Source organism: Microcebus murinus, chromosome 6 (genome assembly GCF_040939455.1).
Source record: "Microcebus murinus isolate Inina chromosome 6, M.murinus_Inina_mat1.0, whole genome shotgun sequence".
NCBI lineage: Eukaryota > Metazoa > Chordata > Mammalia > Primates > Cheirogaleidae > Microcebus > Microcebus murinus.
In genome coordinates, this window is record NC_134109.1 from 2,604,238 (window position 1) to 2,627,836 (window position 23,599).

The 23,599-nt window shown below is 67.4% G+C and overlaps 1 protein-coding gene across 1 annotated transcript in view; it reads right to left on the reverse strand.

The window, feature by feature from the left end:
• KIF26A (kinesin family member 26A) overlaps positions 1-22,950 on the reverse strand; it is a 38,147-nt gene extending 15,197 nt beyond the window's left edge. Inside the window, exons 1-4 of the mRNA XM_076003645.1 lie at positions 22,909-22,950; positions 22,355-22,600; positions 10,081-10,515; positions 4,194-4,384 (exon numbers count right to left, since the gene is read on the reverse strand). Of these exons, the coding sequence (XP_075859760.1) occupies positions 4,194-4,384; positions 10,081-10,515; positions 22,355-22,600; positions 22,909-22,950 (914 nt within the window). The remainder of the gene's footprint in view (positions 1-4,193; positions 4,385-10,080; positions 10,516-22,354; positions 22,601-22,908) is intronic.
• Between the last annotated feature and the right edge of the window lie 649 nt (positions 22,951-23,599).

A 23,599-nucleotide genomic window follows, 5' to 3' on the forward strand; every position in this document is an offset into this window, starting at 1 on the left:
CCCCAGGGTCTGGAAGGTCACTGGCCATGTCTCCAGCCCAGGATGTGACCAACTCAGGACAGCCCCTCCTCCCTCTGCCCATCGCTGGCCCCGAGGGGCTGGGAGCCAGCAGGCCGCGCCCGCACGCCCGGCCCGGCCCCAGGCAGCCTGCTCTGCGGGCTCACCTCGCGGGTGTGGGCACAGGGCTGCGTTAACAGGCCCCAGGACGGCACTTCCTCCTCTGACGAAACTTAGGCCCCCTGAACCTGGGACACACTCCCGCCTGACGGGTCCACCCCAACCTGGCCACTGCACCTCTGTTCACACGGGCCTCGGGGGCCTGGGGGGCCAGGCCTGCCCCCAAGGGTTTCTGAGCAGTGGGGGTGCAGGTAGCAGGGCAGGGCCACACTGGGCCTCACCCAGGCCAGGAGAAGACAAGGCGCCTCGCTCAGGACCAGGAACACCCACTGCGTCGCCAGGCGGGGCAGGGTGCAGCGTGCAGGTCTCGGTGGGTCAGCTCTAAAGGGAAGACTCAGAGAAGCAGGAACGTCACCTACACACACAGCCCACCCCATCCTTGGACGACACCTCCTCCAGGCAGCCTGCCCTGATGCACCAAGCTGAGCCCCGCAGCCCGTGCCTCCTGCTGCTAAAGGAACCCTGAGATGCCAGTTTATACAGCTGTGTCCCCCAGCTGGGGGCCCGGGGACAGACATTCACTAAGCCAAGCCTAGCTCACAGGGAAGCTCAGAACGAGCCTGTAAGTGAATGAGTGAGTGAGTGAGTGAGTGAGTGAAGGAATAAGTGAATGAATGAGTGAGTGAGCGAGTGAGTGACAGAATGAGTGAATGAATGAGTGAGGGAGCGAGCGAGTGAATGAATCAATGAGTGAGTGAGCCAGTGAGTGAGCGAGTGAGTGAATGAGTAAATGAATAAATGAGTGAGTGAATGAGTAAGTGAATGAATGAGTGAGTGAGTGAATGAATGAGTGAATGAATGAGCAAGTGAGTGAGCAGGACCCGGAATGAGCCGACAGACTCGCTGTCTATCCTGAGCTCACTGGCCCTAGTCACGGATCCAAGTAAACAGAAATAGAAAAAGAAAGGGAAATATTTTGCCTTTTCACAAAAAAATCACCTGTTCCAGACAGGAAGGGAATTTCACAGCAGCTGGCGTCAACAGCGGACCCTAACTGCCCCGAGGAGACACGGGCGGGGACTTGTCGTGGCCAACGCAGGGCACCCGCTGGGCCGTGAGGAGGCCCAGCCCCACCCGGGGACCGGCCACCGCAGGGTCTGCTCCGCCAGGGACCCAGGGCAGGCACCGCCCGGCCCCACTGGGTCCTGCAGAGCTGTTAGGGAGCCTGGGCCCCGGCCGGGGGAAGCTGGGGCCTGAGGCCAGCACCCCACTCCGGGCCCTGCTGGGGCTGGCACTTTCCATGTCACCTGGGATTTTCACCTGGAGGCCAAGAGGCAGGTGAGGGACTCCCTGGCCCAGTCCCCGGCTAGAGCCTCTGGGAGCCTCCGGGCGGTGCCAGCCTGTCCTGCCCCTCTGGCGGGCGCCAGCCTGACCGTCCGGGGACCTGGGCACGGGCTCCGCGGAGGCTGCAATGGGGGGTCTCAGGGACTGCGAGTGCCGCCCTTTGCCCGAACCCGGCAGGGAGACTCCCCTCCCAGTGGCTCTTCACAAGACATCCAGACGCAGGGGTCTGGGAGGCGAACCCCGCAAGGGCAGAAGGGCGGGCTGGGGGGAGGAGCTGACGGAGGCCTCTCGGGGGAGGGGAGAGGCCAGAGAGGTGGGGTGGGGAGGAAGCAGGGGGCCCGGAAGCAGGGCATTGAGGTCACCAGAGCCTTTGGAGGAAATGCACTCGGAGGGCCTCTGGCCCACGCGGCCTCCTCAGACCCCACTGGGGTCAGCACGCCAAGCTCCATCACGGCGGTGGCATGGGCAGCCACCCAGGCCCAGCTGGGGGAGGGGCAGGGCGCCAGGCTCAGCCCTGCAGGCGACACCCCAGAGCACAGATGACTCCCTAGCGCCCGGGCCAGGGGCGTGCTCAGGAGCAGTGGCAGAGCCAAGACCCCCAGGACTACAGGATTGGAGAGCCCTAACTCCTGACCCCACATCCTGTCTCTGCTTGACAAATACCTACCAAACTCCTACTCAGCCCTCAAAGCCCACGCCCGTGGCCCACAGCACCACAGGGCCCTCTGCTGTAGCCCCTTCCTGGATCCCCGCTGCCACCAAAGGCCTCCACAGACCTGCCCCCCACCCCACACCCTGGAAACCTCCCGAGGGCAGGGTATGGGCTGGGGGCAGCTCTGCCTTCCAGGCCTCTCGTGGGCGGGGGTGGGAACGCAGAACACATGCCGGGCACCTGCCCCAGGCCCCCCGGGAAGGGGCCTGAAGTGCCATCGTCTCCCTCTGGGCGCTGAGCCTCACCCCCGACAGAGCCGGGCAGGGGACAGTCCTGGGCACCCTCTGAGCGCCCTGACGGCCAAGGGCAGGTCCCCCCTCCGACCGACCGGGCCCTAGCCAGCACCCCCCACTGGGACTCGGAGGTCCGACAGGGGGAGGTAACGGCAGCAGGCAGCAAGCGGCCCCCCCCTCCCCCCCCCCGCGTCCCGCCCCGGCGGCGTCTCTATGGAAACTGCCCAAGGTCAGCAGCACGGCCAGCTCCCAGACAAAAGGCTCTGCTGGGCTCTGTTGCTAAGGAGCCAGCCCGGGGCTGACCGGGCCCGCACTTCCCAGGGACAGGGTCCCTCCGCAGGCGCCAGAGGCCCCGGGGACACCGCCCCGGGAGCTGTCCTTTCTTTTCAGAAAGTCTCAGCCCTTCACCTCCTCCGCCAAGCGTGCCCGAGGAGGGTGGCCGCCGGGAATGCCCGGCGGCAGAGGCCTTTCAAAGCAGGACTGGGTGAGGACGTTTGTCCCGTTGGTCCCCTGCCCGGGCGCCGCCCTGACTGCCAGCTGGCACTCGGGAGACCCCCGCCCCCACCCGGAGGGTCCCAGCCGGGCTCTGGGCGCCTAATTGGGGTGGCGGCGAGGCCGGCTGAGGCCACATCAGTCACGCGCAGCGCCACTGTGCTCCGACAGGGGCCTGCTCATCAGCCGCGCTCCACAATGCCACAATCGCATGCGCCGTCACTCCCCAATCAGGCCGCAGGTCCCCCCGGACCGCGCTGATAAGGCGCCCTCCCCGCTGCGCCCGCCCGGGTGGTTGGTCCACAGGCTTATCAGCGCCCGAGGGGCTGCTAATGGGACAGTGACCCACGGCTGGTTCTGCCATTACCGCTCATTACCGAGATTACATCCTGTAATCCCGTCCCTCACCCGGCAGGAGGAGAGCAGGAGGGGCTGGGGGCTCCGGGGGAAGGCCTGGGCGCGCCCAGCCCCCACCCACCCCCTTCCCCAGCCCTCTGCGCGGCTCCCACTGCCTCCCCCTGCCCCGCCACATCCCAGGGCCCAGGGAGGCCTGCACAGGCCCCAGGCACCCCAGGCCCCCCGAGACATCACACACGGCCACCCCGACACAGGATGCTCCTGGCTCCTGGCGGGGCTGGAGCCACCAACGGTGAGCTCAGGGGGCCTGGTGCAGCCCGCCCTCCAGGACGCCCGCCCTCGCTCCCTCCGACCTCCCCCATCACTCAGGGACACCCCTCAAGCCCCTGCTGCACCCCCCCCGTGCTCCCCGACTTGGGGGCTGCCCCGCAGGCCGGCCTGGTGGCCTCTGCAGCCCCTCGTGCCCACGGCCGAGCCTCCCACTCCGGGCCAGCCCTGCTCTTGGCATCTCAGACACCAGCTGGCTGCAGCCCACAGTGACCCTACGAGGAAGAGCCCCAGGTGTCGGGGGAGGAAACTGAGGCACGCAGAGGGTAAAGGACTTGCCCACGATGGCACAGCCCAGCAGTGACAGTGACTGAGCTGGCGGGCCCTGGCCCTGGCCACCCAGCCCCTCCGCGGCAGCGACCCCCAGGCTGAGAAGCCCCCACTGGACATTTCCGTCAACACCCACGGGACCAGCGCCATCCTTGCAGGTGTCCTGGGAGGCCGGCCAGGCCTGCAGCTGACAGCTGCCCAGCGCCGCGGTCCCCCAACTCCCGCCGGCTCGGCTCCGTGGCAGGCAAGGCCGCGGGTCGCCCAGACAGCTGATTGGCCACAGGGGCGGGAGCCGAGGGCCCCTCCCCCCACCGTTCTCCCCCAGAAGCCCCGGGACCTACCGTATGAAGAAGGAGGCCGCGGCTGACGGGCCCGTGGAGCCCCCCGCCGAGGTGCCCAGCGCCGGGGTGACCAGGGCCGACGTGCAGGGCCCCCCACGGCCCCACGCCTTCCACACGCCATCGGGCCTCGCCCCGGGAAGGCCGTCCCGGACCGTGTCTGCCACCGCCACCGCAGCCACCGCCGCCTCGGCCTGGAGGGAAGGAGACAGTCGAGTGAGGGCGGACGGCGAGCACCCCGAGCCCAGCACACGCCCCGGGCCCCACACTCCCAGGACCCAGCTGCTGTTGCTGGGAAGACCCCAGAAACCGGGCTGGACACAGGGCCAGCGGGGGAGGGCCTCGCCTGGCCCCACGTCCCCCGCGGTGAGGCTGCTCCCCCCGGCGGGAAGTGGGGGCAGAGGCGGACGCAGATGGCACACAGGGGCCACTCTCCAGCCCCTCCCCCACCAGGCCCCCCTGGCGACCACGGTGCTGGGGACACATGGACACGGCCCCCCACACCCCCCACTCGGGGCCACGTGGGAGCCCCAGAGACACAGAGCCCACGGCAAGCCCTGGCGGGGTGCCAACTGCCCGCGCGGATGAGGGATGGCACCCCAGCGTCTGAAACACCACCCTGGCATTTCCGACTAATTAGCTAAAATAAATTCCGAAAAGGAAGACAGCCTCACAACGAAGCACACACGTGACTGAGTGCTCCTGGGACACGCCCCTTGCACTTCAGGTGTGGATTCTGCATGTTACGTTTCCGAGCACACGTCGGGCCCCGGACCCCAGACCGGCCCTGGCCCTGGGCGGCGTGGGAGTCGCAGCACCCGCAGGGCAGGGACGGGCAGCCCGCCTCAGCCCGGCCTCCGCCGGCCCCAGCCCCCTTCCCCAAGGGCCCACCGCTCCCAGCCTTGTAGGGACCCCGGGGCCCCCCAGCCTGGTCACTGGGGTGCAAAGCTGCGCACAGCCCCGAGTGTTCAGTCGGCAACCACTGCCCCAGGTGTCCATGCCCAGGCTGGGAAAGCCTCGGCCCCCACAATGAGACCCTGGTGACCCTGGGGTTAGGGAGCCCAGGGCGGCAGCCTTGCTATGGACAGCCCATGTCCTTAGGGTCCCCCAGGTGACATGGGCCAGAGGCCAAGCATTGCACTTCAGCAGGACAAGCCACCCTGGGCCGTAGGAGGAACATTCCAGAACCAGGCCCTGCCACCCCAAGGCAGCTTCCCTGCTCACCACAGTAGAGAGTCTCAGCCTGCCCAACCCCTTGGCCAGTGCCAGTTTCCAAACCCCTCTTGGGACACGGAACAGAACCATGTCTGCAAAAGGAGGTTCACAGAGAGCCCCAAGCCTGAGGCTGGATGGAAGCCCAGCGCCCTCCTGGCCCCTGGGGCACCGGCCACTCCTCCAGAGCTGCAGGAAGAACAGGTCGGCATCAGAAAAGTGCAAACCTGGGACCTGGAACACAAGGGTGAACCTGGAACTGCTCACCAGGCATTGTGCCAGCACGCCACACCCCACCACCTGCCTATAGGGTTAAGAACTCCTGCACAACCCTCAGAACCCAGCCTGGCCAGCCCTCTCCTTCTCCAAGCCCCTCCCTCACCTTGAATGTGTGTCCTTTCTTTTACCCCTGAGCACGCGTGTTTCCTGTGAAAGATCTAAACCCCCTCCCCGAGCAGGGTGGCGTAGGAAAGAACTAATTTGAAGTTACGGTGTTGACCACAGGGCCTGGGCTCCCCAGAGCAGAGCCGGCACCCGCTGGGCGTGACAGCCAGCAGCCGGGCCAGGGGCTCCTGGGGAGGCCAGGGCAGGGCGCACCCTCCACCGCCTGCCTGGCACCCACACCGTGGGGCCCACGACACCTGCCGCCCACCAGACGTGGGGCGGAGGCCGGAGGGGTCGCAGCAGGGACAGAGCTGCTGCACCCCGGCCCCCCACCCTCTCCCCGAGGGCCCCCAGCCACCCCGCCATCCCGTGCCAGCTCTGCGCCGCCGGCTGCCATGCTCCGGCCCCGGCAAGGCGCGCGCCTGCGGCCGGCCAGGCCCGCCCGCACTGACCTGTCTCGCGAGTCCTGCTCGTGCCTCGGCTCCGCCGTCCCGCGAGCTGCGGCGGCAGCTCCGTCCGCCGGGACGGCCTCGGCCAGCTCCTGCCGGAAGCAGAGCCCGGGCATGCCAAAAGAAGCCGTCTGGCAAAGCGAGAGCCGGAGGGGCGGGAAGAGGGGGTGGCAGGAGGGAAGACCACAACACGGGGAGAGAAGAAAGGGGGCGCAGGGAGGGGCGGGCGGCCAAACAGAAAATGCGATGGAGGCGCCACAGCAGCAACGAAAGGAAAAGCATGAAGAGAGCAGCACGTGAGCGGCGGCGCACCCCGGCGAGGGCCCCGACTGTCTGTCTCCACCCAGGGGCGTGGGGGGGTGTCTCCCACGGCGGCAGCAGACGCCTGCAAGGAGCACCTGCCAGCCCCAGGAACACCAGGGTTCCGCGGAACTCAGTTTAGGAAGCACCAAACTAGCCCATCTTAGGAGCCTCCAGGCCTGGGCTCTACATCTGTGAGGTCCAGCCCAGACACTCGCCCTGCCCCTTAGTGCTGAAAGGTGGGGAGACAGCGCGGGAGGGGCGTGCCCCTCTTCGGAGCTTCAGCGGGGCGGCTAGTCCCCTCCAAGCCCCAGGTGCATCCCTCGCAGGGCTCCAGGGCGCAGCCGCAAGCTGGGAAAGTTCTACCCCACGAGGGCCCGTCCCGCCCCAGGCCACAGACGCAGCTTGCTGCAGCCACGCGGGCAGCAGGCACTGTCCCATCCACCCCCCACCAGGCGGGCAGCCAGCGCGTCCTCAGAGAGCCAGTCCGGGGCCAGCCAGGGCTCCCTGCAGCCCCAGCCACGGCCCCGCGGATGCGGGCGCCCACCAAAGCCCCTCAGCCTGGCACAGGGCGGCAGGAGCCGCTAGGCCGAAGCCACTCAACTGCCATGGACAAGGCAGCCCCAGCTGCCACCCCAAATGTCAGAGCCACGGCAGCGCCGCCTCCACGAAGCCCGCCATCCTCCCCAGCGGCCCTGAGGCCACCCAGGAGCCCCAGGGCCACCAAGGCCCAGCCCGTGTCCAGGGACACAGGAAGGCAGTTTGCACAGCCCCTCCTGTCCCCAGCCTGCTCTCTGCTGCCCCTCCTGCCCCGCCCCGCCCCGCCCCGCCCTCTCTGCTGCCCCTCCTGTGCCGCCTGTGTCCCCCTCGCCACCCTCTGGGCTGCCATGTGTGGGTGTCCACTGCACCGCCTCTAGCTACCGTGGGGACAGCAGGTGGGAGTGAAGAGAGCCACTGCTCAGTGCTCCCGGCCCCGGTGGCCGAGGGGCAGCAGGCCGGGGCGGGGGAGCAGAAGTGGCCCCTGCAGCCACTGCCCGGTGCTCTGAGGGGAGGCAGGGTGGGACAGGCCAGAGCCCCCTCCCGCGGGTGGCCCCCCACCCCACAGTGGCAGAGTCGCCTCTGCCTGGTGGTCTGCAGCGAGCCCCCCCCTCGGGCAGCTCCCACAGCCCGGAAGCGTCTCTAAGGGACACTCAGGATGCGGGAAGACCCAGGAAGCGCGGCTCTGCGCTCCTGGACCCTGAAGTGGCTGTGGCTCGGTGACAGCCGTGGCCGGCCAGCGCTGCTCCGCCCAGACACAGGCCTCTCCAGGACAGCTGTGCCCAGGGCAAGACCCCGCAGGGACAGGCTCCTGGCCTCAGTATCCAGAATGTCCCAAGGCCCTGCCTATGGCTTCAGGGGTCCCTGGGAGCCCTGGGTCACCCGCGCCCCCCTCCAAGGACCAGCCTTCTGGCCAGGCCCAGCCACCCTTCTCCGGCCTCCCTGCCAGGCCTCGGCCGAGACGACAGTGCCCTCTGGGACCATCCGAGTCCCCTCCTCTGCACACCCTGGGACAGAGGGGGCCGCAGCAGCCCCCTCCCCTCCCACCCTCCAGCCTGGAACAGTCTCGCCCGGCCCGGGGTGGCAGAGACGCAGGGTGCGATCCCCCCAGAAGTATTTAATTCTAGAGTCTAACAGGCAACATCAACATTCTGGGGCCATCTCTGATGATCGATGCCCTGGTTCCGGGGAAATTACCTCGTCTGAGTCCTAAAGTTCTATTTATGGTTCTAATAATCTCCCTATTGACTGCCGGGGCTGTCGTCTAATTAGAAATCCATTCCCGCCACCCCGGACACGATCAATGCCCACGGAAAACTGGGAGAGGTGCCACATCTTATAGTGCGCCGGCCGCAGGCTGCGGACAGGCTAGTGGGGGCTGGGCAGGGGGAGGGGCCCCCCTGCCCTGCCACCTGGGTCTCGGCTGCCACCTCACCTTCCCTCCAGGTTCAGCTCAATGCCACCTCCTCCAGGAAGCCGCCCAGCTCACCTGCTGCCCTCCCTCAGGGCTGCCCCCGGCCCGCCCTCCCAGGGCACCCTGCTCTCAGGCCAGGAGGCACCAAGGGACACATGACAGCCCCCTCTTGGCCTCACCAGCACGTTAATAAACGGAAGGGTGCGGTGCCAAGCCACACAGGGCAGTCGTCACACCTGGGCAAGGCCAGGCAGGGTCCAGAAGCTCTTCCCGGGAGTCCCCGTGCACCCCGCCCCCAAGGACGAGTGGCCTCAGAAGGACGGGCCCGCAGCAGCCGGTCACAGGGACCAGCCCAGGTGGGGCAGGATGCTCAGCCTCGGCCACACTGGAGGAGGTGATGTGGGGACAGCACCATCCCCCCAGCCTCGGGGGCGGGGGGGGGCAAGCCTGGACGGTGGGGGGAGAGGTCCGCCCTGCGTCGAGATGTGCACACGACTCTGTCTCGGTGACCGTGGGGTCCTCCCTGCACCTCTGTCCACCCCGGAAACACCTCCAGGCACGGGGACCGAGGGAGGCCCCGACACTGGGAAGCTCTCGCAGGGTCCGAGGGACTGCAAAGTGTCCCTTTGTGTCCCGAGCGGAAGCACGGTTGCTCACAGGCTCTGGGGCGGGGGCGGGGTGATGCAGAGTCCCCTGGGTGACGGCCCTGCCCACCCCCAGCCCCCCGGCCTCAAAGGCCTCCAGGCCTCCAGTGGGCTGTCCCCCCTGCTGGGAGGGGGCTTTCTTGAGCCGGGAGACCGGGACCCGGTGCCAATGCGTGGCGGGGCCCTGTGCCCTCGGCCTCGGTCTCAACCCACTCGTGGGCTGCGAGGGTCACCGTGCCCCCGGGAGGAGGTGAGCCCGAACCAGGCAGGGCAGCCGGCTGTGCCCTTCTGGGGAGGGTCCCCAGAGCCCCACACAGTGAGCCCCACATGCCTCACACCCAGCCCACCCGGTCCTGGGCCCCATGCTGGGCCCCCCTCTCCCAGATGGAAGCGGGGCACAGAGGGTACTGGGCAGAGACAGCCCCGCCAGTGAAGCCCAGAGCCCCCGGAAAAGCGGCCCCGGCACTGGCCCCTGCCCAGGCCGCAGAGCGACACCAGCCCAGACCCAGACCCACCAAGAACCGGCGCCCAGAGCCGGCCCAGGGAGGCGGCGCCCATGCTGGGGAAAAATCGAGGACACACGTCGGCGGTCTGGGGGGCCCGTGGGGAGGGGAGGCTGGGGGGCTCCAATCAGTCAACTAAACAGAGGCGGCTCCTGGTCCACGCCCACGCCGGGCCTGGACGCCTGCCACCGCCAGTCCGCTTGGCAGGTCTGTCACCCGCGCCGTGGCCCTGGGGAGGCCTGGCCGGCAGGCTCCCGCGGGAGGTGCGCCCTGTGCCCAGGCCGGCACCCGCCAGCCGCCGCGTCACCACCGTCTCAGAGGCAAGGCTGGCCAGCACGGTCCCCGCCAGTGGCACCTGCCACCCAGCACCATCGGGGGCGGATCTGGTCCTCAGGAGAGTCGGGGACCCCGTCCCCCGTCCGACAGCCGCCCAGCCCCGGCACTCACCAGGCACGCGGGCGGGAGGAAGCTGTTGACCCTGGAGACGCTCCACATGCCCTCCAGGCACTGCTGGGCCTGGATGGTGACCGTGCTCAGGGCCCCCCCGAGGCCCGCAGGCGCCACCGACACCTGCACGCTGGGCCCCGGCGGCCAGGCCGGCGCCTTCGTCCTGTCGGGCCCTGCTCGCCCGGGCGGCTTCCCCGTGGGGCCCGTCGGTCCCGGAGCGTCCCTCGGGCCGGTCATGGTGCTGGGGCCGGCAGGTGGGGGGGCGTCGGGGCCCTCGTGGCTGGCGGGGGGCTGCAGCAGGCGCAGGGCCTCCCGAGCGAGCTGCTGCAGGTGCGTGGCGCAGACGTCACAGCGGCTCTCGGCCTCGGGGCGGCACGCCGGCAGGGCCCCAGGCGCTGGGAGCTTGTCAAGGAGCAGGGCAGAGAGGCAGGGCTCCTGGGGACAAAAGGGACAGAGGACAGTCAGCACCGGGACCCACCGCCACGCCCTGCGCTGCGAGCTCCCGCGAGGCCGCCGTGCCATCCATAACTGATTAATAAGCCCGAACAGTGTCGGCCCTGCGAGCCCAGCGGGAAAATAATTATCGGGGCTTAACGGTGAGGCTGGCGGGGCCCTTGATCACTGCCCACCGCCCGCCGTCAGGGACCGCCCTGCCGCCGCTAACAAGGCGGGTTTGCAACTCCCAGCGAAGGCCGCTGGGTCACGGGCGGGAGGCTGGGGAAGCCGGCCGTCAGTAGCAACACCGCCCCAGAGCAGGGCTGCCCTGCTGCGCACGTGCTCAGGCGGGCCGGGCGTGAGACCCCCGCCCTGCGACTCTGGGGGCTCCAGCCCGGCTGGGGCAGGAGGAAAATGAAATTTGCTACTACTGCAAATGCAAATGCACCAACAGAAGCCAGGCCTCGAGATGAGACCCCTCCCTCGGCCCCCGAGAAGAGCAAGCGCTCCAGGTGCGGGCACGGGCTCCCCAGGGCCTGAGCTGCACCGGGGCTGCCCCCTGCTACTCGGGGCCCCCTCCCCTGAAACACATGGGTCTTTGTAGGCATGAGACCGGTGTCCAGACACGGCTAAGAATGGGAGCTAGGCAAGCCCCAAGGATGACCCTTCCCCAGCCTCGAAGTCAGGGAGGACTTCCTGGAGGAAGCAATGCCTTCTAGAAGGAGAGGAGGAAGGAGCAGATCTGCAGACCGCCAAGAGGCTTGTTCCCACGGCCCATCCCCAGGACAACTCTACAGAGGTCGGGGTCGGAGCCAGGAGCAGCGTCTGTCCTGCCCTTGGAGGAGTGGGCCGGACGCTTGGCATCGCTCCCCTTCCCCAGGGGCGAGCCCCAGTCGCAGGGCCCTGGCCTGGGCAGCCCTCTGGACAGCACCAGCCTAGCCCTGCCTTGCTCCTGCCCCAGCCCAGGCAGGTCCCTGACTGCTGGCCAGACCACTCAAAGGGACTCCAGGCAAAGCCTGCCTCCAACTGGGCCACCCTGTTGTCCAAAAAAGGCACCATGGCCTCCTTGAGCACGCCCACGCCTCAGACGGGGAGCTGAGGCCATCACAGCAGGGGTGTCTCATGCACCCCTCGTGCCCTGGGCCTGCCCCGCAGCCGCCGCACCTGTGCACAGGGGCCCAGGAGGCTCGCCATGGTGACAGCTGTGGCCCAGGGTGGCCAGCGCTATAAGGGTCACGGCCCGCCCAGTGTGAGCAGGCGGTCCCCTCGCCTTGTCCCCAGGACCTTAGCACTCGCCCTGACTAGGTGGCACTGCCCCACCCACAGCCCCAGGCAGGCCAGGTCACGTGAACCAGTGACCCCGGCCGGCCCAGCTGCCTGCGCAGTGCGCCACTCCGGAAGGCCTGGATTTTCTCCAGCCTGGTCCCGGTTAGCCGAGGCCCCTCCCTGCCGCAGCCCTGCGGAAGCCAGAGGCCAGTCCGAGGGGCCCTGCAGAGGGGGAGGAAGGCACACCAGGGACCAGCACGCAGGAACACACTCCGCTCCCCTGGAGGCCAGACTCCCTCTCGGGGCCGCGGCCTCCCATCTGGGGCCAGCCTCAGCCCCCAGCCCCAGGCCGAGGGCAGACGGGCCTGTTCTCCAGTCCAGCTCTAACCACGCTGATTCTCCACGCAGCAGGAGGTGGCTGGGAAGGTGCAGGAAGTCCTCCCTGCTAGAGCCATTAACCCCACCTGGAAGGCAGCCCAGCCCCCAGCTCTAGCCCCCGTTCCAGAGCCTCTGGACAGGCCGGGCGGTCTCTGCCCGTCTCCTGGACCTCAGGCCTCTTGGGGGAGCCCACCCTGCCCCCCACACCCGCACAGCAGGGGGCAGGGGAGAAGCAGAGGGCAGAGCAAGGGAAGGGAGGAGAGGGGAGGAGAGGAGAGGGGAGGGGAGGGGAGGGGAGGGGAGGGGAGGGGAGGGGAGGGGAGGGGAGGGGAGGGAGCCCTAAGTGACCTGAGCACACATGGTCCCTGCCTGTGGCCAGGCAGAGGGCAGGAGGGCTGGGTGGCTGGGCTGTGCATCCCCTCCCCTCCCCCCACAGAGGAGCAAGGCCTGGGGTCTGGGCCCTCCGAGCTGCCTACCCCTGGGGTGGGAATGGTCCCAGGGTCCTGGCAGGCAGACCAGGGAGGGTCCGGGCCTTTCATGAGGGGCCCGACCGGGTGGGAGGGGCGCTGAGGTGGGACCGCCAGTTTCCAGGCTGGAAAATTGAGGCCCCTGCTCCTCGCCCCAACCCCCGCCTGGCTGGGCAACACAGGGGACAGTCCAGCCCAGTGCCCTGCCTGGCCCTGTGCAGCCGGGACATCAGGAAGGAGGGAAGCCACTGCCAGGGTGGCCCCTGCCCTATCCAGGCACCAGGCACCAGCATCGAAGCCCCAGGGGGAGCTCTGGGTGTCTGCACCGGGGAGGAGCCCAGCAAGCTCAGGCCCCCGCTGGGGAGACGGCCCAAGGCTGCCCATGAGCCCTCGTTGGGCCAAGCTTCCCTCCCAAGGACGGACACCAGGCCCACTCTGCTGGCCGGCTCCATGGGGGGTGCTGAGAGGCCCAGGACCCAGGCCCTCTGCCCCAGGACCAGCCCAGCACCGCGCAGGGCTGTCCCTCCAGCCAGGTCACACGCTCAGGACAGGCAGAGGCCAGCCCGGAGGAGACACCTGCCTGGGGCAACGCAGCAGCAACCTGAGTGGGCGAGACCCCATCCCCGGCCCTGGGCCTCTCACTCGGCCTGGCTGGGCTCAGCTGCTCGGGCAGAAACAGAACCGCTGAGAAGCCGGGACCACCTGTCTGCCAGACTGGCCTGGGGGGCCCAGCATGTTGCGGGGCTGAAACCGGAGGACAGCCCAGTGCCCCCACCCAGCCCTGGCCCAGCCCTTGTCCCCGAGGGCTGGTACCGGCCACTCCCAGGGAAGGCGAGGGCCAGGGTCTTCCAGACCACCAGACGCTCCCTGGGCTGCAGAGAGACAAAGCCACCAGCCTGCTGCCCTGCCCCCCACGCAGCGCCCTGCCCCCCACAGGACAGGACAACAGCCCCCTCCCACTTCCTGCGCCTGGGGAGGGGGAGGGGGGGCCTCGCCACCACCTCTCAGGGCTCTGGGCCCCACTTTCAGAAACCTGAAGCCCTGAAGGCCTCCGCCCCCAGGCCTGCCCGTTGTCACCCACCCCTCCGCAGCCCAGGGCCTTCAGGAAGACGGTAATTACCCCACTGCGAAATATGACTTTTAATTTCCTCTTTATGGTCTAATTAAACAGATATTTTACTTGCATTTGGAAAATATTTTTCTTCATTTGATTCAATTTAGCCGCACGCACAGCCCACCCATCACATGCCTGGGTTTTCCGGGACCTCCCCCCTACTTGAAAACGATGACTTCACGTTTTATTTTGTTTCTGGTGTCTCCGAGTTGCCGTAAGTGATCCTTGCATTTTCTTACCGGGACGACCGCTCCATCGTCACCGCCAGGAAAGAAGACTGGCAGCTCCAGAGCCAGCCAAGCCACCACCCCTGGGACAGAACCACAGTGCCCAGGCCACCCCCTGCTGGGGCCGCTGGGGGAGGGGCGAGGGGAGGGGTCCTGGCCCCAGTCCAGAGGAGCCACAGGCTCAGGCGCCCAGCCCCCAGCCGTGTGCGCCCCTCTCGAGCCCCAGCACCCACTCCTGGCCTCTGGGAGGGCAGACGAGGCCGGGGTCCCTACCTATCCCTCCACACGGTCAGGCACGAGCATGAGGCAGCCCCGCAGTGGGGACCCCGCCGGCCACAGCCCCATACCCACCCGCCCTTTCCTTCCCAACAAAGCGTGCTGGGCTGTGACCCCTGCAGCCACCGTTTCCGGAGTTGACAACAGGTCCAGGAAGGGACCCCAGCTGCTGGGCCAGGCGGCTACCCTCGCGGGCCCTGCTGTCGAGGACTGTCCCCTGTGTTGCACAGCCAGGCAGGGGTGGGGGCGAGGAGCAGGGGCCTCAATTTTCCAGCCTGGAAACCGGCGGCCCCACCTCAGCGCCCCTCCCACCCGTCCGGGCCCCTCTCGAAAGGCACGGAGTCTCCCTGGTCTGCCTGCCAGGACTCTGGGACCATTCCCACCCCAGGGGTCAGCAGCTCGGAGGGCCCAGCCCCCAGGCCTTGCTCCTCTGTGGGGGGAGGGGAGGGGATGCACAGCCCGGCCACCCAGCGCTGGCCAGCACGCCGTGCCCGGGCCTGTGCCAGGTACCAGCCCAGCTGGACGGCTCGGGCACAGACCAGCCCATTGAGACCCTGCTCCCCTCAATGGCCTCCCCTGTCCTCCACCCGACGCCACGGCCAGGGTGCTGAGGCCCCAGGGAGGTCAGGCCAGGGGGCCAAGGGTGACCCCAGCTCGGGGCGCAGGGGGCAGGCTCACTGGACCCCCACAGCTCACAGGAGGGTTCGGTGTGCTTGGGGTCACCCGGACGCTCAATCCAAATCTGGGTGCGGGATGTGGCCACTGGGCGAGGCACGGAGCCCCGTGGACCTCAGTTTCCCCATCTGAGCAACGGGGCAGCAGGCACCCTCCACGGCTGCAGCAGAGTCTCACTGCCAAGGTGAGGTGCACAGGCCCCGAATGCTGAGCCGCAGGGGGGCATGGTAGGGCCCTGAGCCCCAGGGGGCTGGACGCCGCCCTGGAGGCCGGGCTGCAAAGGGCAAGTGCAGATGGGATCAGGCCCCTCCCCCAGCTGGTCCCAGGTGCCCCTGGTGGAAGCCTGGAAACCTCGGCACACAGGGGTCACGGGGCTGTCCGGACCACCTGCCCCTCTGGCACAGAGGCCGAGAGCGCCCAGGGCCAGGGCGCAGGCGAGACCCTGGCCCGTGGCCCTTTCAGCAAAGGACCCCCGGGAGCAGCCTGGGCCCAGCCCCTGCTCCACTCCAAACCCACCCTCCAGCGCCCCTCCCCACGCCGACCCCTCGTCTCCACCCTGCTCCCCGACTGTCACCACGTGAGCTCCAGGCTGTCCAGCTTGGAGCTGCCGATGCTCCCACCCCTTGGAGACCCTGGCCCCGTCTCATCTCCGTGGGTTTAATTCTAAGGAAGATCAAATGCCGCCACCTCCAGGAGGCCCTCCTGGATGTCCCCTCGGCACCTTTCCAGAGCCCACTGGGCCAGGCCATGGCGCTCTGCTCAGGGCACGCGCTCTGGAGGAGGAGACGCCAGGCTGGGCCTGGCTCTGCAGCGCAGGACAAGCCACTCGCACCTGGTGCCCGCCGTCCTCCTGACACATGGCCACGGCCGAACGCAGTTCGCGGAGGGTCTGCCGACTGGCCGCCGGCCCCACGGCACCAAACCCGGGCCAGACGCTGGGGGCGGGAGGACCAGGCCAGCTCGCTCCCCATCTCCCATTGGAGGACAGAGCCAGGCAGGGGGGCCCCGCACCGCCCCAGGGCCCACTCCCCCTGCCAGGCGCCCAGGCCTCCCTGCAGAGCCCCAGGGCCACCCACCCCGCAGGTGGCCGCCTGCTCGCTGGCTACCACGAGAACGTCGCCTTTAACAGACTGCGGCTCAGAGAAGCTGAGACACTTGCTCAGGCCACACAGCTGGGGCAGCAGAGCTGGGGTTTGAAACTGGCCCAGTGACTCCAGGGTCCCCAAGCCTCACCCTTTGCCACCTCCTGGCTGGCCACCCTTTTAGGGAGCCCCACCCTCTGGAGAAGAAGGTGGAAGACAAGTCCTCCAGGATAAGAAAGCTTAGAGCCCGGTTGCCGACACTTCCCCAGCTGGAGGCAAGCGCGGGGCACAGGAGAGGGCCAGGGACCGGAGCAGGAGGGGCCTCGTGGCTGGGCGGGGGGCAGCCCCCAAGGCGGCCCAGCCGGGATGGCTTTGGGACCAGCCCTCAGGGCTTGCACAGGCCGGTAGGTGGCAGGTGTGGGAGTCCAGGGGCCACTGGGAGGCAGCGCTGGGCCGAGGCCCTGGGCCATGCTGCCAGGCGGTGAGGAAGGACAGGGACAGGACTGTTAGGGAGGGTCCCGGCGCAGGGCGCTGGGCCAGGGCCAGCACCACAAGCTCCACCCGGAAACAGAGGCCACGGCTCAGGCCAGCATCTGTCACGCGGGGTCAGAGGCTAACGCAGGAGGGGTGTAATGACAGCCACCCGAGGGCGGACACAGATAGCGCCGGCCGGGCATGACCACACGCCGCCAGCCCCGTCCACCGACAGCTGCAGCGTGGGGTGCCGCCGGAGGGCCAGGACCAGGGAGCCCTGCGGGCTGAAAGACACGCCCTGGAGGGCAGCTGAGGACAGAGCCTGCCCATCTACGAAACCATGGCAACGTGACGCGGAAGCGAAAGTAACAACCTTAACCCCGGGAGGGGCAAGAGTGGCAACCCGGCCCAATGGACGCTGTCCACAGGTGGGGAAACTGAGGCCCACAAAGGAGTGACCCGGCCATAGGAGGTGGTGGTGGCCTCTGGCTCCTGCCCAGGACAGGTGTGTCAGGCACAGCATTCACCCCAGTGGGAAGGGAGGACCCAGACCCAGTGGCCGACAAGGGAGTAGCCATTCCTCGGCCCCGGGCCTCCCGGAGACTAGATGGCCCCGCCTGGCCGCCACCAGGAACCCACAGGGGACAGCCCAACCTCAATGGCCACGTGAGCAGACTAAGGCCAGACAGGCTACGGCCACAATTAGTCCATTTTTATTCTACTTATTTACTCATAGCCAGCACTGACTTGCACAAAGATTGTGTGGTGGCTTCTAGGAACTACACATTATAAATGAAAAACAAAACCATGCAACCAGAGACAGTCACAACTAAAACAAAAAGGAATGATTAGTTCCCATAAGAGACATAAGAAAAGTCCCATGTGGTTGTCCAGAGCTGAACAGATTTTCTGTGAGCTTCCTAGCAGGCAAAGGAAAATGGGAACCAGACTTTCCTTGTTATTGGAGAAAAGAACCCATTCCTCTGACTCCCAGCTATGAGATCCTCCCAGGACACTCGAGGGACCCACTGCCTTAACCCACCCCAAATCACCACAAGCCCCTCAGCATGACTCTGAGCAGCTCGAGGTTTGGGGGTGACCTGTGGTCCCCTCCTTCCCTGTCCTCCACCTCTCAGCAGAGAGGAAGTGAGTCCCCCACAACTCCCGTCCCTGCCCAGCCCCAAGTCTGCCCACAGCCAGACTCCCCGGAGCGAGCCTGTCCCCTAAGACACAAAGCCTGTGCCCGGGACCGCTGCACCTGCACCCCTGCCGGTGGCCCGTGCTCCCTCTCTGCTCCTGTCGGGGGGGTCCAGGGCGGTGGTTCCCCTTGAGCTCAAATCCCACCCCCCGATCCTTGAAGCCCCAGACCAGCAAAAAGAGATGACACAGGCACAAGGACAGGGTCCCGTCACACGCTGAGACCGGGAGACCCTGGACACCACCGTTCACCCAGGGAGGGGGAGCCAGCACAGGTCTCAGGGCGGGACAGTGACGCTGGGCCTCACTGGGCCTCCTCCCCCCTGCCCAGGCTCTGTCCCCCAGAGCGACCTGGGGGCCCACGGACTCCAGCCGCAGAGCAGACCCCTTCCTGGCCGAGTCATGCTGTGCCCTGCCAGCTGGGAGCCTGCCCAGCCGCCCCTTGCAAAACTCCCCTGGCTGCCACCGAAGCCTGCTGCCACCTGCTCACCTGTCCCGTGGACGCCAGGCAGGTGCCACAGCCTACACAGCCCCAAGACAGACACCGCAGCCCTGGCATGGAAGTGGCCCCAGCCTTGGTAGAACCCAGGCCAGGCTCTGAAGACACTGTCGGGGTGGTGGCAGCCATGACCCTGAGGGTCTGACACTCTGACCCCAGGTGGCAAACTTCCACCATCAGACAAGTCGGGCCCAGCCCCTACCCTCCCACGACCACAGTCGATGTGGACCCAGGACCCCCAAATCACAGTGTGATCAGAGCTGGGGGCCGTGGGGACAGAGCACGCCCCCACCCATCCAGGGGGCTGAACCCCCCACCCACACTCCCGGTCAAGCGAGAGAGGAACACAGACACACCCGTGAGCAACAGGCACTCGCGGGCCACGGGGTCAATTCAGCCCCACTATTGACATTTCGGACGTCACGGGATCTCCGGAGGAGTCACCACTTCCAGTAACGCGTCTGGGCGGACGCGGCTGGAATGGACCCCCAGGCAGGATTGTGTCCCCGCTTGAAGTAGGGAAGGGTCCTTGGGGGGGTGTCTCCCCCCTTGGGGGCTGTCACTTTGGGGGGCAGAGAGCCGGAATCCAGGCCCAGCAGCCCTCGGTGACCACAGCGAGTGGGGTGTGAAGGAAAGCCCAGCCAGTCACCCTCAGCAAACATTTCCAGGGGACCCGGACCCCACGGCTGACCTGGCAGCACAGTCGCCAGGCAGTGGCACCCCAGGCTGGGGTGGGGACACAGGTCCACGGCACTGTGACCAGTCCATCACAGTGGGAGGACATGGGGCACGGAGGGACGTGGAGCCTCAGGTGTGGCAGAAAGAGGGAGGACCCAACTTTGGCGTCTTGGGCTGTGAGCCCTGCAGGGACGTCTCAAAGACGGGGGGGGGGGGGGGGGGGGGGGCAGCGGGGGGGGGGGGCTGGGAAGGGGGCAGGGCCAGAGCAGGGAAACCACAGGGCCTCCTGCCTGGGGGCCAGGCTGTGGGGACAAGGGCGTGGCTCCAGGCCACATAGAGTCCTGAAGGAGTCACCGGGAGACAAGGTCTGGAGACTTGGCGAGAGCAGAGAAGAGGGCACAGAGTAGGGCAAGGGGGCACGGCCCAGAGGCCCTAGCCTTGGGGTTCCTGTCCACACCCAGGGCTGACCGAATACCTAGGGCTAGAATTAAGGTTAGGGCTAGAGTTAGGGCTAGGGTTAGGGTTAGGTTAGGGCTAGAGTTAGTGCTAGAGTTAGAGTAGGGTTAGGGTTAGGTTAGGTCTAGAGTTAGTGATAGGATTAGGGCTAGAGTTAGGGCTAGGGTTAGAGTTATAGCTATGGTTTGGGTTCTTTCCAAGATCAGGAAGACAATCTCGCAGGGCTCCATCCTGGGTGGGAAGAGAACATTTCCTCCCCTAACCCCCTAGACAGGGCACTGTGGCCCAGGTGGGGTGGAGAGAACAGTCCTTTCCCCTCCACGGGGCCGGGCTCAGGGTCTCACCCTCACTGCCAGCACAAGCAACCAAAGCAGGTTCATGGTGATGCACACTGATGGCCAAAGCAAAAGCGGGCCGCAAACTGGGGCAGCTGGTGGTCAGTGGGGCTCCCTCTTCCTCATCCAACACCCTGACCAGGGCACTGTGTGACTCCCAAGCCCAGCTCAGCAAACAGCCAAAGCCGTAGCGGAGGTGACCCAGTGCCACCATCCCAGGTTGTGCTCCAGGAACCTGTGACATGGGTAGCCAAATAATCCCGTGTCACAGTGGAGGAATCCTGCCCAGGGTCTCACAGTGGAGAGCTGTCTGCTGGCCTTAGAGGGTGTAGGACCAGCTGGGAACGAGCCTTGGCAGGGATCCTGGGGCCAGAGTGATCATGGACTGGCTTAAGAAGCAACAAGTTCAAGGTGACCCCACCAGGCTGGCCCTTGGCCTTCCCAGCTGAGACAGGCAGGGAGCCCCGCGGCCAGGGCCCCTAATGGCCAGCAGGGCCGGCTCTGTCCCAGGCCCGGCCTCAGGAGCCCAGCAAGCGCCGCCCTTCTCTGAGCCTCTAAGGATCCAAGCATGAGCCAGGGAGATGCAGGTAGTTCTTTGTAAACTGTAAAGTGCTATCCTCCAGAAAGCTCGTCTCTCCATGATAAAAATTAAGGAACTAAGACCAACTGTAAAATCCCAGTGTCACACTGGCCTCGGAGAGCAGAGCCCAGAGCCCTTGGCCAGTGGGCAAGAGTCCCAGGATCCCCCGCGGGGACCCGCCTATAGCCGGTCACGCGCGAGGCCCCTCGGCCACCCCACAGAGATCTCCTGCCCAGCCAGGAGCAGAAACCCCCATGTCAGCCCCTCTCGACTGCCGCCCCCTCTCTGCCCTGAAAGAAGTTCCCGACAGGCCAGCTAGGGCTGCAGGCCACGCAGGTGACGGGACGATGGTGCCCAGCAAGGCCCCCAGGCCTCAGGGGCAGCGCCCGTGTCCTGTGGCTTTCCCTCCTCTCTGCAGAAACAGCGGACCCCGGGGCCTCCCCGCCCTCAGGCACAGCACCCCAGAACCTCCACAGCACCCCAGAACCAGCACAGCACCCCAGAACTGGCACAGCACCCCCAGAACTGGCACAGCACCCCAGAACTGGCACAGCACCCCCAGAACCAGTACAGTACCCGCAGAACCAGCACAGCACCCCAGAACCGGCACAGCACCCCCAGAACAGCCACCCCCATCTGACAAGGCAGGAGACGGGGCACCAGAGCAGAACTGAGCCCTGGCCCGCACCCCACACCCCAGACTGCTGCTCCCCAGGGCCGGCCAGGGAAGGGGTGAGCCCCACCTGGCACTGACGGAAGCACCTGGTGTCAAAGGTCAAACTCAGGGAGGCCAGATATGGGTGGTCAGGGACTTCCCTGATGAGCCATCTGCAGGAAGGGACAACTGAGTCCCCTAAATAAGGAACCCCGAATCGACCAGGGACTATGTGACCCGCAGCTCTCTCCACTGGGATCCCCGGCCCCCTGCCACCAGCCAGCCCCCTGCCCTCAGCCAGCCCAGCCCAGCACTGTGGCCTGGAGGCTGGCAGCGTCACCTGGCAAGGCCCCCCAGGACGGGCAGACCAACTCAGTCACAAACACTCCTCCTGGCTCTGGCCTGTTCCCGTTAGTGGGGCAGCAAGACGGCCCTCAGATCCGGCCCGAATCACCCTGTCTCGGGGGCCCGCACGGGTCCTCTGCCACCTTTTAAACTAGATACAGGCCGTCCGGGCACAGCGAGGCCAAGGCTGCAGCCCCAGCCCAGGACAGGCCACCGCGGGAGGCTGCAGCACCTCCACCCCTAGGGGAGGCCACCCAGGGCCGGGACAGGGGCCTGAGACAGAGACCAGACCCACCCCGCCCACCCTGCCAGCCGGGACAGGGAGCCCAGGGTCGCACCCCAACCCCCAGCCCTCACAGCCCTCCCTGGAGAACTATATTTAGATTCAATGGGATTATGTGGACTTCCCAGGAACTCTTTCAAAAAGACTGAAGGTCAGGCAGGCGGGCTTCCTCTGGGGACCCCCACCTCCCAGCCTTTGCGAACTTCCACGGCGCATTGTTCCCTGGAACAATGGTCCCTGCTCCTTCCAAGACTGGGGCAAGCCCATTGGCTCGGAAACCCAGTAGAGGCCTCTCCTTGGCAAGCACCTGCCGGCTGGGCTGGGCCGGGGGGCCTGGGGGCCCAGCAGCCCAGTTCCCAGATGTGCGGCCACTGCCCATGGTGGCCCCAGGACGTGCGGGACAATAGTTTTCACCCCTGACGCTGGCAGAGGGGAAGCTTCTGGGGGGCAGCCCAGACACCTGGCTGGGGCCCAGGTGCCCCAAGGGGGACACACACAACACACCAAGTAACCTCTTGCTGCTGGCAGGGCGCAAGCTGCCCCACCCTGGGTGGAGTCCCTGCCATCCCGCTCTCCCCCTCCCCCTCCCAAACGCAGATGTGCGGCTCCAGCTGCGGGACATCTGGGCTGGGGAGAAACGCCAGCCCAACCAGCCCCTTCAGATGAGCTGCCCGACTCTCACACACCCTGTTACAGACCGGGAAACTGAGGTCCACAGAGGGGAAGGGCCTGATTGAAAACAGGGGAACAGGCAGCAGGCAAGAGCGGAGCCCTGCCTCCCTCTCCGCCCCAGGTCTACCAAGTTCCAGCGTGGCCCTGCCGGAGGGGCCAGCCTGAGAAAGTGTCACTTACCCGGGTCGGCGTCCCGGGCCCGCTGACCAGCTTCCACGCCTGCCGCTTGAGCTCCACGAGCTTCGTGTGGCAGTGGCGGCACCAGCCGCCTCCACCGGCCGAGTGGCCCTGCTCCGCGCTGGCCCCCGCGCCCTCGGGCGTGGGGCGGCTGCCACATGGGTCCTGGTCCGGCCCGGCGGGCAACCTCTTGCGGGGGGGCACCTCCAGCAGAGGCAGCGGATCGCGGGCCAGGCCGCCCTCGGCCACCTGCGGGGAGTCGGGGCGGAAGGAAAGAGTGAGCCCGGGCCGCCTGGAGACTTCAGACCTCAGCGCACCTGGCCCCCAAGTGACGCTCTCACCAAAGTTAGGAGCGCTGGGCGCGAACCTGACTAGCACCCCTCCTCCGCCCCGGAGGTCCCGGGTGTGAGTCCCCCGCCACCAGAAGGCCCGGAGCCGCGTGAAGCTCTGCCCAAGGCCAGCGCACCGCGCGAGCATCTTCGCGTCCCGGGATCTGTCCCGGGAGTGCCCGCGGGCCCCCGCCGCCCACCTCCCTCTCCAGGCCGGGCCGCGCGTACCGCGGGCTGCGCTGCGCACAGGGGGGCGCCGCGGCCGCCCATGGCCCGGGCGCAGAGAGGGCCAGCCGGGCGCTCCAGGGTTACGCTGGCGCTCCCGGGGAGCCGCGGCTACGTGATTCGGCCCGGGGGCGCTCCATGGCCCGGCCCGCCGCTCGGAAGTTGCCAGCGCCCGCGAGTGGCGGACCGCGCGGTGGCCGCGGCGGGCGCGCTCTGGAGGCTGGGCGGGGCCGGGGCGGGGCCCGGGCGGGCGGGGGGCGGGGCCGGGAAGGCCGCCCCTGCCTGGCCCGGTGCCCGGCGCCGAGTGGAGCCAGGGGGCCCTGCTTCCCCGCGCGGCCCCTCTCACTCCAAGGACCCCAACCTGTTAGGTGAGTCCCTGCCTGGAGGAGGGGCTGGGGGCCGCGTGGAGACTCAAGTTAGCGCGCGCATGCGCCTCTGGCTCCGCTCCGGGACACCGGGTCTGCGCCTCTTGAGGGAGGACCAACTCCTCTTGTCACTTTACAGGCGGGAAGACCGAGGCCGCAGAGGGGAAGGTCTTGCCTAGTCCCACAGAGAGGTGGGACCAGGAGGCTGACCCCAGTCTCCAGGAGCTTTTGCCAGCTAATCCAGAGCACTCTGCGTGTCTCTGGCCACTCTTGGGTCTACCTGTCGCGCGTGGGTGAGTGTCGCTGCGGCCTGCGCCTCGGGACGCGCA